This window comes from Thunnus maccoyii, chromosome 1 (genome assembly GCF_910596095.1).
Source record: "Thunnus maccoyii chromosome 1, fThuMac1.1, whole genome shotgun sequence".
In the NCBI taxonomy this organism is placed as follows: domain Eukaryota; kingdom Metazoa; phylum Chordata; class Actinopteri; order Scombriformes; family Scombridae; genus Thunnus; species Thunnus maccoyii.
Genome location: NC_056533.1, coordinates 17,250,355 through 17,262,716, shown reverse-complemented (window position 1 = coordinate 17,262,716; position 12,362 = coordinate 17,250,355). Strand labels below are relative to the sequence as shown.

The 12,362-nt window shown below is 45.4% G+C and overlaps 1 protein-coding gene across 1 annotated transcript; it reads left to right on the top strand.

Moving 5' to 3' along the window:
* The first annotated feature begins 1,616 nt into the window (after positions 1–1,616).
* On the top strand, positions 1,617–10,178 carry dld (deltaD). Its single transcript, XM_042413090.1, has 12 exons — positions 1,617–1,851; positions 2,023–2,325; positions 3,135–3,195; positions 4,136–4,393; positions 5,921–5,981; positions 6,114–6,244; positions 6,363–6,532; positions 6,648–6,864; positions 6,966–7,139; positions 7,242–7,980; positions 8,140–8,371; positions 8,487–10,178. The coding sequence occupies exons 1-12, from the start codon at positions 1,798–1,800 to the stop codon at positions 8,490–8,492; spliced, it is 2,406 nt and encodes an 801-aa protein (XP_042269024.1). The 5' UTR covers positions 1,617–1,797; the 3' UTR covers positions 8,493–10,178.
* The last annotated feature ends 2,184 nt before the right edge of the window (positions 10,179–12,362 follow it).

Here is a 12,362-nt window from a genome sequence, read left to right as displayed (position 1 = left end):
TCTCTCTCTCTCTCTCTCTCTCTCTCTCTCTCTCTCTGGTGTTGTATTATTGTGGGAGAGCAGGTGCTGCCGGCCCAATTACCATACAGCTGAAAGCACAAAGAAAAAAACTTTATTCCCTCTATGCCTTCCCTCCTCCTCATCCTCCTCCCCCTCCCTCTCCTCACAAAGTCCCTTAATGACAGCCACGCGAGTGACACACCACCAAGTCTTTTTTACTGCCTCTACCAAAGAGCGAGTAAGGGAAATACACAGGCATGCAATGAAAACGGTGTAGGTGTATTGGCCTGTGGCCATGTGGGGTTATTTTGGTGCGTCTTTGCGCACTTGGTTTGGTAAATATAATGTTTTACTCTTAAACACATAAAGCAGGGATTCATCTACTTAAAGTGGTTCAAAATATAATTTAGGAGTAAAAATAGAGAGCATCAATGGGAATTTGGGAAGTGATCGCCTTATAAACATACAGTCGGTTTTATGGGACATGGGGTGGACTCTATATTAATGCGACTAACGTCAAAGTGATGTTATTAAGTTATAGGGTGCTATGTTTAAGGGAAAACGCATGAACTGAGTGATCAAAAGTCTTGCATTTTTATGCCAGACATGACAGACTTTAGTTATATTACGTTATTTCCAATCATGTTAGATGACATAATATGTTAATGATGAGTGCGCACTTCATGAGGTGCATTGTAGGACATTAGCCAAGAAATAAAGATAAGGTCATACGAACAGATCGACTTGTTTTAGGGGGGTGAACATGTGAAAACCACGGCAGGGGTAACACCATAGGAATGTGGCGGAGCAGATGGTCGTTGTAGCGCAGTTGGGGCGGCTGGCCGGCCGGCTGGGGAACAGGGGAGCAGGCCAGCCGAGGCTTTCACCATTAACCCCAAATATGAGAAGCCACCGTCCGCACCGGCTGCGGCGTATATAAATCACTTGATGCTGCGATGTGGAGGATTTCGTGCAGAGGTTAAAGAATTTGTCGGAATGTAAATTTGGGCCCTGCGTGTTGTGCTGTGGAGGAGGGAGGCATCAGGGGAAGCAAGGGGTTGTTGCACATTTAACAGCTCACTAGCCATTTGGTCTGTCCCTTTGAGAGAAAGAGAGGGGGGTTTAGAAAAGTTGTGCGCACCCCCCCACTACCACCCCTCCCTCCCTCCTCCCCCCTCCTCTTTCTTTGTGATGGCCCCGGGGCGGACTTGTGGTGGTGGTGGAGGGAGGGGAAGAAGAGGAGCAGAGGGGCTCATTTGCATCTTATTACCCTTCGCCTGCTAGCCCGGTATAAAACCCTGTGCAGGGCAGGACACCCATCAGACATACGCACTGTTAAACTGAGAGAGGCAGAGAGAGACGGAGACTCGTTTTCTGTTTTTCGGATCAGCATATCATTATCAATCAAGTGGAAAAATAAACAAGGCCATCGAGAGCTGCCTCTTTCTCCTCCTGCGCACTGATACACCGATTGATTGGAATTAACTCTTCTTTCTTTCCATCGGGGATTTTCATTCACGCTTCTTCAAAGGGGATCCTTCTGTTGAGGATTACTTTACACTGTAAAACTTTTTTTTCTCCATCCTGTCAGAAACCCGTGCCTCGTATATGGGAAAATAGAGGGGCAGAAGACCTGTAAGGAAAACTCTCTGTGAATCCATCTTCTCTCCTGCGCGTCAATAATTCACCTTGACTGTGACATAACGGAAAGCTTTTTAAACTTTCTCCATGATTGTTTGAGTCGGGCTTACACGGACCTGTGGAGCTTTCACTGCTTGTTGAAGGGCTGTCAACACAATGGGACGCCTGTGTCTGCTCCTGGTTGTCACTCTCTCTCTACTCACCTGCCAGGTAGGTCTAATTATTATAAATAGGGTGTATTAAAACGCGCGCTGTTTTTATACTTAAAAAAAACTTTTCAAATACTTTGTAATTATCTTTATATTTCCACAAACATCCTAAAATTACCGGTCTGAAAACACACGGGGCTGATTGTGTTTGTGTGTCACCTCCACTCCACAGGTTTTGTGCTCCGGAGTCTTTGAGCTGAAGCTGCAGGAGTTTCTTAACAAGAAAGGGGTGACGGGGAACGCCAACTGCTGCCCGGGAGGCTCGGCTCATCCGCAGGGCCACCAGCAGTGCGAATGCAAGACTTTCTTTCGGATCTGTCTGAAGCATTACCAGGCCAGCGTCTCCCCCGAGCCCCCCTGTACCTACGGCGGGGCTGTGACTCCCGTCCTGGGCTCCAACTCCTTCCAGGTGCCGGAGACCAACGCGGAAAGCTTCACCAACCCAGTCCGCTTTAACTTCGGCTTCACATGGCCGGTAAGCGTTCATATATACATATATTAACTGCAATACTAATTATCATGCTTTATTTTATGACATCTCCCAGTTAATAAATCACCACTTAATAAATGAATAAAAGTGCATATATAAGCTCTGTAAGCATTTAATAGTTTAATAGTTTGACTGTGTTATTGTGTCATGCGGTCTGTATTATGATTAATGTCACATTTTAAGGAATAGCTACTGAAAACCATGGGCAGACTGTGAAGTTATTATAGTCTTATTCCAGTGGGACATATTAGCTTTGAAGAGTGCAAAACGCAACAGATGCTCCCAAACTCAACACTTGTGAGGGTCTTTGTCAGCAGTGTGTGAGAGGGGCTATTGTAGTATTTCTGTGCTCTTTGGTAGGATAAAACGGGGAGGGGAGGAGGGTGTGTGTGTGTGTGTATGACTGTTTTGTGTGTGTGTGTGTGTGTGTGTGTGTGTGTGTGTGTGTGTGTGTGTGTGTGTGGTGGAGGGACGGAGGGGGGTGTTTTCACCAAACGCCTCTCTCCTCCGACCAGGCGTGGTGGGAAATTTAACATCCTCTGAGTTGGCACATCATTGGCAGCGCAGCGTGAAATTCCGCCTCGTTTGGTTTTACGGCGGTGTCAGAGTGTGATAGTAGCAGGGGTGTGAAAAGGGAGCAGGTAGTAGCCCTTATTAGGCCCCTAATCAACACGGGAATTAGGCTGTGAAGTTTATTGGGAGGCCTCCTAATGGCCCTCTGCTGCCCTGCGGAGGGAGGGAAACCTTCAGGCCCAGCAGCTGTTGACTCTCTCTCTCTCTCTGTCTCTCCTCAGGGGACGTTTTCACTGATCATTGAAGCTCTGCACACTGACTCCCTGGACGACCTGACAACAGGTGGGTGACAGCCAGAGAAGCAGAAAGACAGCAGTGTAACTCAAACACAGGCCAGAAGGCTAGTGGTGGCCTCGTTTTCTTTCAGTGGCATGTTTTTCACTTAGTGCTCAGTCATTAGTGCTAAACAACGAAACACAGAGTATACTGAGTGTCTTGTGTGTTAGTGAATTATGCTGAAGCTCTTATAAAGAGAAAATTATAGTTACTTCCTTTCCACACATAGACATGCAATGTTAACTGATCTCTACATTCAGGTGTCTGGTCTTCAAAATATTCAAGCAACCTGTCATTATTTGGGCATTAAGATTTATCAGATTTACTTGAGACTCATGATGATAAAGACAGTCTCTGTACTGTTTGTCACAGTACTAAAGAAACCACCTGCAGGTTTCCTTAACATGAAATGGGGAAAAGGCCACCCACACGTTTTGCAGGTGCCAATTGAAATCTGTCCCTGTGGTGAGATATTTGCTGTTGTTATCAGCATGTCCTGCTTTTATCACTGCTACAACGATGACTAACTGACCACAACACGGGAGTGTGTCTGTATCTGTGTGTGGTGGAGATAATGGAAAAGCTAAAATAAACTCCTCTAGAGGAAGGGCACACTTCAAAACTTATTTATTATTTTCTAATTCAGACAGCAGTATCCATGGCTGATTTGCATTGGAACCATTGGAAAGTTTTTTTTTTATATTTTTGGCTTCTATGTCTCTACCCAGTGACATGTCTCCAGAAATATCACTGTGTGTGTGTGTTGTCTTTTTATAGAAGGCCAAGCATCAGAAAGAATGTAAAGATCTGAAATCCAAAGTTAAAAAAAGGGACAAATCTAATAGTTTATGACAATTACAGGGTCTCATGTGCACCTTACTCTGCAGTACAACACCAACAGTAATAACACACAATTTATAACAAGCTACGTCGTTGACTTTTCCAGACAATCCAGAGCGTCTGATCAGTAGGATCACCACTCAGCGTCACCTGACTGTGGGAGAAGAATGGTCCAAGGACATGCAGACGGCTGGCAGGACGGAGCTGCGTTACTCCTACCGCTTCCTGTGTGACGAGCACTATTACGGAGATGGATGCTCTGTCTTCTGTCGGCCCCGAGACGATGCCTTCGGACACTTTACCTGCGGCGAGCGTGGAGAGATCATATGCAACTCTGGCTGGAAGGGACAGTACTGCACTGAACGTAAGTTGTTTTGTTTTTTTGTTTTTGTTTATTGATCCAATACTATCATTCAGGCTGTATGGAGCAATGGGCGGAAGGGCCATAAATGGGAGATAAAAGGGGCAAAACACACTTGTTTCACCTCAGAAGTATTGCACTAGTTAATATTTAAATTCACTGACAGCTGCTTGTGAGATAGATAAGCTAAAGGAGAAACACATGAGTAATAGGTGCTGATGTTTACATAGAGCATCTGATCCCAGTGAACTGCCTCAATACATGAGCAATAATAATGCATGCTTTGTATCAGTTTTTGAGTGGAGTCACTATCCGTTTAAAAAGTCATTATCTAACTGTCAAAACTAAAGAGAGTTTGAAGTTTCAAAGTTAATTTCCCCAACAGTCACTTGCCTATCTTTATTGTTTAGGGACTTTTTCCACCTCCTAATGCGGGGCCCGTGTGCAACAGGCGTCAGTTAGTTATCCCATAGCACCAGAGGCCTCCATTCTAATGAGCCGCAGTGGCTCCTCAGTAATTCACACGCCGCGTGCCTTCCATTAGACCTATAGGGCCTCCTCGCCCCAAACCTCCTCCCCGATTGGCCAAGTGGGGGTCCTGTATTGTTGTGACTCGGGCTGGTGATTGGCCGAGCGGGGTTGTGTATTGTTGTGGAGGGGGCAGCTGCTCTGTGAGAGGAGACAATGGAGCAGCTGTCTGGTGGTTAGCTCCACACAGACCAGCTGGCCCTGGGGGGGGGAGGAGAAGGGGAGTGAGGAGAGACGGGAGGAGCATAGGAGGGAAAGGGAGGAAAGGAAAATGGTGAAGAGGAGAGGAGGAGCAGAGAGCAGATAGGAGGATGGAAGAGGAAGGGAGAAGAGGAGGATCAGAGGGAGGAGGGGAGAAGAGGAGAGGGGCCAAGGGTGAGAAAAGGGACTTCTGACCCACAGTCAAGGGGAGAAAGGAGGCTTTGTGTGGGGCGCTTTTGTGTTGGAGAGCAACCATGTTAATGGAGAGGGCTTGTTGGCTGGTTCCCCCTTTGGTGTCCAAAGCTGCCGTAGCTGCTAAATCTGGATGGTAAAAAGTCCAGCAACATGTGCAGCACTGAAGACACCAACACACTGCAGCCTGTTGTATTGATAAGAATCAGGAATGACCTTATGACCCTGATTATCCTCCAGAGTTGATCAGTTTCCAGTTTGGCCCAGAGTGTCTTTAAGCACCAAACATGGGTCACAGGACTCCTAGTTGAGGGCCCACACATCAAAAGTGCTATTAATTGTGTTTTATTGGGCCTATATCACTGGAGATAGAGAATGCAGACTGCAGACAGACAGACAGGTGGGCAGGTGAACAAAATGCACAGATAGGAAAGCTACCAGACAGCCTGAAAGTCAGACAAACAGATAAGGAGGCTGGGGCGCCAACTTGAAAGGCAGGTAGCAGTTTGAAAAGTCCCTGTGTGAATGGGGAAACTGATGGAAGGCAAACGTATGTTTCCAACACTAGTTTTCCCATGATTCACCTGTCATTATTTTCCCTCTCTGCAGCAATCTGTCTTCCTGGCTGTGATGAAGAACACGGCTTCTGTGATAAACCCGGAGAGTGCAAGTAAGTCATGAAACAATGGAAATTCATTTTTCACATCTTACATGTTGCTCAGATATGTTCATAAATTAATTTTACTGATCTTTATACCTTGGTTTTGTTATTAACAGGACTTATTTAATGTTGTGTTCCCAGGTGTCGTGTGGGCTTTAGTGGGCGTTACTGTGATGACTGTATCCGTTACCCAGGATGCCTCCATGGCACCTGCCAACAACCCTGGCAGTGTAACTGCCAGGAGGGATGGGGCGGGCTCTTCTGCAACCAGGGTGAGTTTACTGTGTTACTACTTTGTTGCAACTCAATTAGCCCTCCTTGTTTCATATATTCACATTTAAAGTGTGTTGTAATATTTTATTAGATATTCTTTATTGTTGCTTTTTCCAGATCTGAACTACTGTACACACCATAAACCCTGTCTTAATGGAGCCACCTGCACCAACACCGGCCAGGGCAGCTACACTTGCTCCTGTCTACCTGGATATACAGGTGCCAGCTGTGAGATCCAGGTCAATGAATGCTCTGGAAACCCTTGTCGCAACGGAGGCAGCTGCATTGTGAGTATCAATCAGGAGATAAAGAGTGAGAGAGAAGGGGGGTGTGAATAAAAACAAACTATGTTCACGGAGACGAGCCTGTAAGTAACCACTGTTTACATTCTTTCCAATATAGGACGATGAAAACGGCTATAAGTGCACCTGCCCACCTGGTTTCTATGGCAACAACTGTGAGTTGAGTGCCAACACTTGTGCAGATGGGCCTTGCTTCAATGGCGGCCATTGTGTCGACAACCCTGACGGTGGCTACTTCTGTCAGTGCCCGATGGGATACGCTGGCTTCAACTGCGAGAAGAAAATCGACCACTGCTCCTCCAACCCCTGTTTAAATGGTAGGTTGTGCTCTGCGTTTGTACCTTCACCGATTAAACCTAAACCTAGAATCAAAACATCCAGGGACTAACCCTCTGTCCTCCTTCTTTTCCCTCTGCAGGCGCAGAATGTGTGGATCTGGTGAACTCCTACCTCTGTCAGTGTCCCACTGGATTTTCAGGTCAGAACTGTGAGGACAGCAGCAGCATCTCTGGATACTGTCTGTCCTTCCCTTGTCAGAACGGCGGGACGTGTCAGGAGGGAGCAAACAGCTACACCTGCACCTGCCCTCCAGGTATGACAGCGCTGGAAAAAGTCTTCTGGGATTATGTTTGCATCATTTCTGTACTTTTCTATTAGTTTTTTTCTAGACTCTTACACTCTACTCTCTCTGCAGGTTATACAGGCAAAAACTGCAGCTCCCCCATCTCCCGCTGCTCTCACAACCCCTGCCACAATGGAGCCACCTGCCATGAGCGTGGCGGCCGCTATGTGTGCGCCTGTGTGCCTGGCTACGGCGGTCGCAACTGCCAGTTCCTCTTGCCAGAGGTCCCCAGGGGTCAGCCAGTGGTGGATGGACCGGACAGGCGATATTCTTACCCAGACAGTGAAATTGTTGAAGATGAGGAAGATGATGATAGCGGATTCCCCTGGACGGCTGTGTGCGCCGGTGTCTTCCTTGTTCTTGTGATCCTGATCGGCTGCTCCGTGCTGGTGGTCTACGTTCGGGTCAAACTGCAGGAGCGGCACAGTCACCATGGTGACAGCGTCCATAGTGACAGCCATGAGACGATGAATAACCTGACGACCACCAACAATTGTCTCCGCAGCGACAAGGAGCTGGGCGCTATGATGACTACGTCAATTAAAAACACCAATAAGAAAGCGGATTACCATTCGGAGCTCGCTGGGTCACTGGGTGGTCTGAGTGGGATCAGTGGGCTCAATGGACTCAGCGGATCAGAAAAGAACGGCTTTAAGACTCGCTACCCCAGCGTGGAGTATAACCTGGTCCATGAGCTGCGGCCAGAGGAGCTGTCACTGTGTAAAGAGGAGGAGCACGACGAGCCAGAGGTTAAATGTGAAATGCCGGATGAGTCTGACACAGAGGAAAGATACAGGAAGAGACAAAACAGGTACATAGCTGTCAAAATATGTACTTAGAATGCTATACTACTTAGAAAGTAAGCTAGTGAGAAATGCAGGTGTAAAAATGCACATTTATTGGCCTAAATGCATTGTAAGCAACTGTCAGGACAGCATTTCTGAATCAGTTTGTGTTCTTTGTTCCACAGTGACGCATCAGAAAAGCAACAAGTAGAAGAGTCACCAAGCTGCAGCGAAGCAAAGTACCAGTCATCCAGCGAGTTGAACTATCACGCAGCGAGTGATCTCAAATACCAGTCAACCAGTGATGCTGAATACCACTGTCCCAGTGACAGCAGGTACCAGAGTACCACCGACACCAAATACCAGTCCGTCTACGTCATATCGGACCAGAAAGATGAGTGCATCATCGCCACAGAGGTGAGAACCAACTCATAAATAGAATTACCTGATAATATTGATATCATGGATATAATAATAATGAACACGCATATAAAAACACACTAAATACTGACCTTTTTTTTCTGTTTTGCAGGTATGATACCAGTCCAGACCAGATCAGACCAGTTTCCTCTGGTTGATGGTGGTCCCCACCAGCCCTGAGCAGTAGAGCTCAGCTTGTCTCCGGGAGGTTTTACTCCTGCTGTTTGCTGCTGTTCCCTGGGATTTACCGGAGGACTTTGAGCCAAGGTGCTACTGAGCCAGCGCAGAGTCAGTACCCTCTTGGCACGGACTTAGTACTACAATAGTACTACGGGTGAATACTGGACATTTTTGACCTTCGATGGATGTAGGTCTAATGCTGACTCCAGTACCAGAAGACTTAGTACTAGCACTCGCACTAGTACAAAACTTTGTACAGAAACAGTGCTGAACAAGTACTCATGCAGTCAAATGATGATTGCTCCAGATGCTCATGTCTGTCAGCTGAACAACAGAAAGACTTACTGCTCGCACCAGGATGGATTCAAATCCTTTGAACTCTTCTCTCCTGATAAACAACGGAGTATTGACAGATGATATTGTAGTACCATGGAGTACTGATTGAATGAACAGTGTAGTACCTTTGGAGTACTGAGAACTTTTCAAGTACTGTTGTAGTACTGTTATGTGCTGTGGTTTTACAATGCAGTGTAAAAGCTGTCTTAGGTATTGGACAGTTCATGTTCTGCGCAGTGCTGCAGAGTAAAGGATGAAGCAACTGTAGAAGTCCTCAAATCTCAATTCGAGCTTTCCCAACAAAACAAGAAAATTAAAAAAAAACAAAAAAAAAAACAGTTGGACAGCAGCTATACATCTTTAACTCTGCAGCACTGACAGAGACAGTTTTGGCTGAGCTGGTTCTCAGCAGAAATAAGAGAACTGAAGACTCCAGTAGTGACTGCAGATCGATCCAACATGGATCCTGTTGGGCCATACTGGCCCCTGACCCCTGAAGGTTGTGATACACAGGGCAATGTTTTGGGCAGGCCGACTTGGGAAACATTCAACATTAGAGAGCAAACAACAGGGAAGTTAGTGAAACTAATCAAACACAATGTAAGGGAAGTGTAATTATGAATTTATCAGTCATTTTAGGTTCATTTTTCGGCTGCTTATCCAATTACAGACTTTCCTGAATTCATTGTTTGAAATCAGTTCAGTTTTCCTCCAACTTGCCAACCATTGCTTGACAAAATTGTCTAAATCGTTGCATAGTTTGCAAAACTGTCCCAACCTCTGATGCTGTCGGGTTTCCAAATTGAGCTATAAAGGACTAGTCTTAACTGCCAAGACATCATTGCACTATGGAGGTGTGAGTGTGTATGAGTGTGTATGAGTGTGTGTGTACAGAGGAGGTGATGCCTGTGTGTGGTGTCAATGTATGCACTGCCCACTCCCGCTCCCTTCACCCCCCACCCCCCCCAGTCTTCCACTATTAGCCAATTGAAGGACACCATAACCCTGCCTGCCATTGGTTAGGATCATTTTGTTTCCTGTTTTTATTTTATTTGTTATCTAAAGAAAGATGTATTCTTTTAACTTAATTATGTAATTATTTGTGTTCCCATTTTGTTGTGATTTTTTTTGTTAAACCTGTTATAATTTAAGTTGGATTGTTTTTATTTGGCAGATAATGTATGTAAGTATGTATGCATGTATGTGTTAGGCACTTGAGACCACTGTGACTGTGTTGTATTTAAGAGAGAAGTCGTATGTACAGAGCCTGTCATTTTTATTACTGGAAAACAGCGCAATATTTTTCCAAAATAAAGAGGAATGAAATATCTGGTGTTGAGTGATATTCATATTTAGTTGTTTTTTTTCTTAAAGGGCAGGTCCATTTTTTTTTCTTTTTTTTGTCTTAGGTTTTTATATCATGTTGTAGTATTCAAATCGAAAAATTCAAATTCTGGTCGAAGTACATATGTTTTAGCATTAAAATGCTATTTTCCCAAGCCCTCGAAAAACGTTTTCCCTCGTGACCTGATGTAGGTTTCTGCATGATGACGTCGCTACATATAAACCAATGTAAACCCCTGAGTCCAACAAGCCAGTAGCCACAGAGATGGACTGAGCTCTCACAGTTGCTGCTGCTCAAAGTTTAAAAAATAAACTGTGAGCTCTCCTTCCGCCAGTAAACAGCTCTGCATCAGAGCAGAATCCGGCGTGACTCGTGGATGTTATTCGTCCCGAAGCTCCGGCTCTGCTCCCGGCTCTCTCCTCCAGAGCACTCAGCAGCTGTCTGTCCCTCCACTCCGTCTGGTGCATTTATAAACATCTCACACACTCAGACTCAATGCTGCAACATCACTCGTAGTATATCTGGAAAAATTTTCGTGCTCTAAGTTACAGCAAGTGAGCGAACTGCGTGTGTGTGGGGTGGCATCAACGCTCTAACCCTCTATCCTATGTCACTGCTTTTTGCTAACAGCTGAGTGGGCGTTTCCATTTGAGCAACCCAGAAAAAAACGCAGATGGAGTCATCCTTTAAGATCACATGCACTAAAGAAAGGAATACATTGATTATGCCAACATTGGCACTTCATTTAACTTACTGTTTCACTTTATAGATGTTCTGAATTTAGTTTTCTACAATGCACAAGTTGTGGCTGACAGAGTAAGCCTTGTGCCAAATGATTACTCTCATACACAGCCATTTTTTTTACATCTGCAGTTCCTCTAAAGGACAATCTAACAAATTCAGGCTGAGGGATCTGTGCTAAGTGATAGTGTATTGGTATTTGCGTGTGCGCGTGTGTTCGTCTGACGCAGCAGAAGACTGTCTCCTTGTGGAACCACTAAATGAGACAAAGACACACCCCATAATCATAGACCGCTTAGCTAGCTTTCTCTGAGGCCAGAGCCATCTCTTTGTGTGTGAGTATTTGTGTGTGTGTTATGTGTGTGTGTGTGTGTGTGTGTGAGAGAGAGAGAGAGAGAGAGAGAGAGAGAGAGAGAGAGAGAAAGAGAGTCTATATGTGCACGACTCCATATGAGTGTATATATTAGTCTGTTTGCAAATGAATGTTTTTTTATGAGCCTCTGTACATGAGTATCAGTGTTTGTGTGTGTTTTGTGTGTGTGTGATCGTGTTTTAAGCAGAGGGGTATTTATAGCTGGGGAGAAAAACCACCAGTCTGGATTTAGTCCCGGTTACCCCTGCCTGACTACGTTGAGTGTGTGTGTGTGTGTGTGTGTGTGTGTGTGTGTGTGTGTGTGTGTGTGTGTGTGTGTTCCATTTAGCAACCACTGGGAGTGTAGAAGTAGTCATCAAAGAAACTCATCTGGTTTGCAGTCTCATATAAACACACAGAAGAGGGAGAAATCGGATGACAGATCAAAATTTTACTTCAATTACAGAGAACAAACTGTATTAAGTGTCAACATGGGGCACATTACACACACACACACACACACACACAAGTTAGAGTCAAATAATGAGGAATACAGCTAAAACTTTAGATAAATTAATTGACTGATTTATTAATTGCTAAGTCACATTATATGTAAATTATCTGCACAGACCATCAGACAGAAGCAGTGACCTGCCCAGTGGTTGTTAGCAGAGGGACGGTCGCCCCTCCAAAGACTGCGACTGTGACTGCTCAAAAAGTATTTGCTTGTATTACACAAGCGGCAGGCAGTTGTTAGCACATACCATGCTAAGCTTTTTAACTTAACTTTTTTTCAGCGCCACAATAGCTTTTCGCTGAGTTGGAAAATCACAGGAGACAGGCTTAAAGCTGGTCCTTTGTTGTTGTTAGGCTGTCCTCCGGCCCCGAACAGTCGCACACACTCGCATCCTCCCTTTCTGCATCTCTCTGGTGTCAATAGTCAGACAAAGCCCTGGTCACTGGCTGCCATATGCTTCCCTGCTGCACATAAAGAACAGCACTCTTTGAACTTCTGAGGGGGAAATCGAAACTTC

Bases quoted from the DNA above. Each gene is read 5' to 3' on its own strand.
- dld (XM_042413090.1), top strand. From the start codon at position 1,798: ATGGGACGCCTGTGTCTGCTCCTGGTTGTCACTCTCTCTCTACTCACC. The intron at 4,394-5,920 runs GTAAGTTGTTTT...CCCTCTCTGCAG, and splicing joins GGGACAGTACTGCACTGAAC to CAATCTGTCTTCCTGGCTGT. The intron at 6,865-6,965 runs GTAGGTTGTGCT...TTCCCTCTGCAG, and splicing joins CTCCAACCCCTGTTTAAATG to GCGCAGAATGTGTGGATCTG.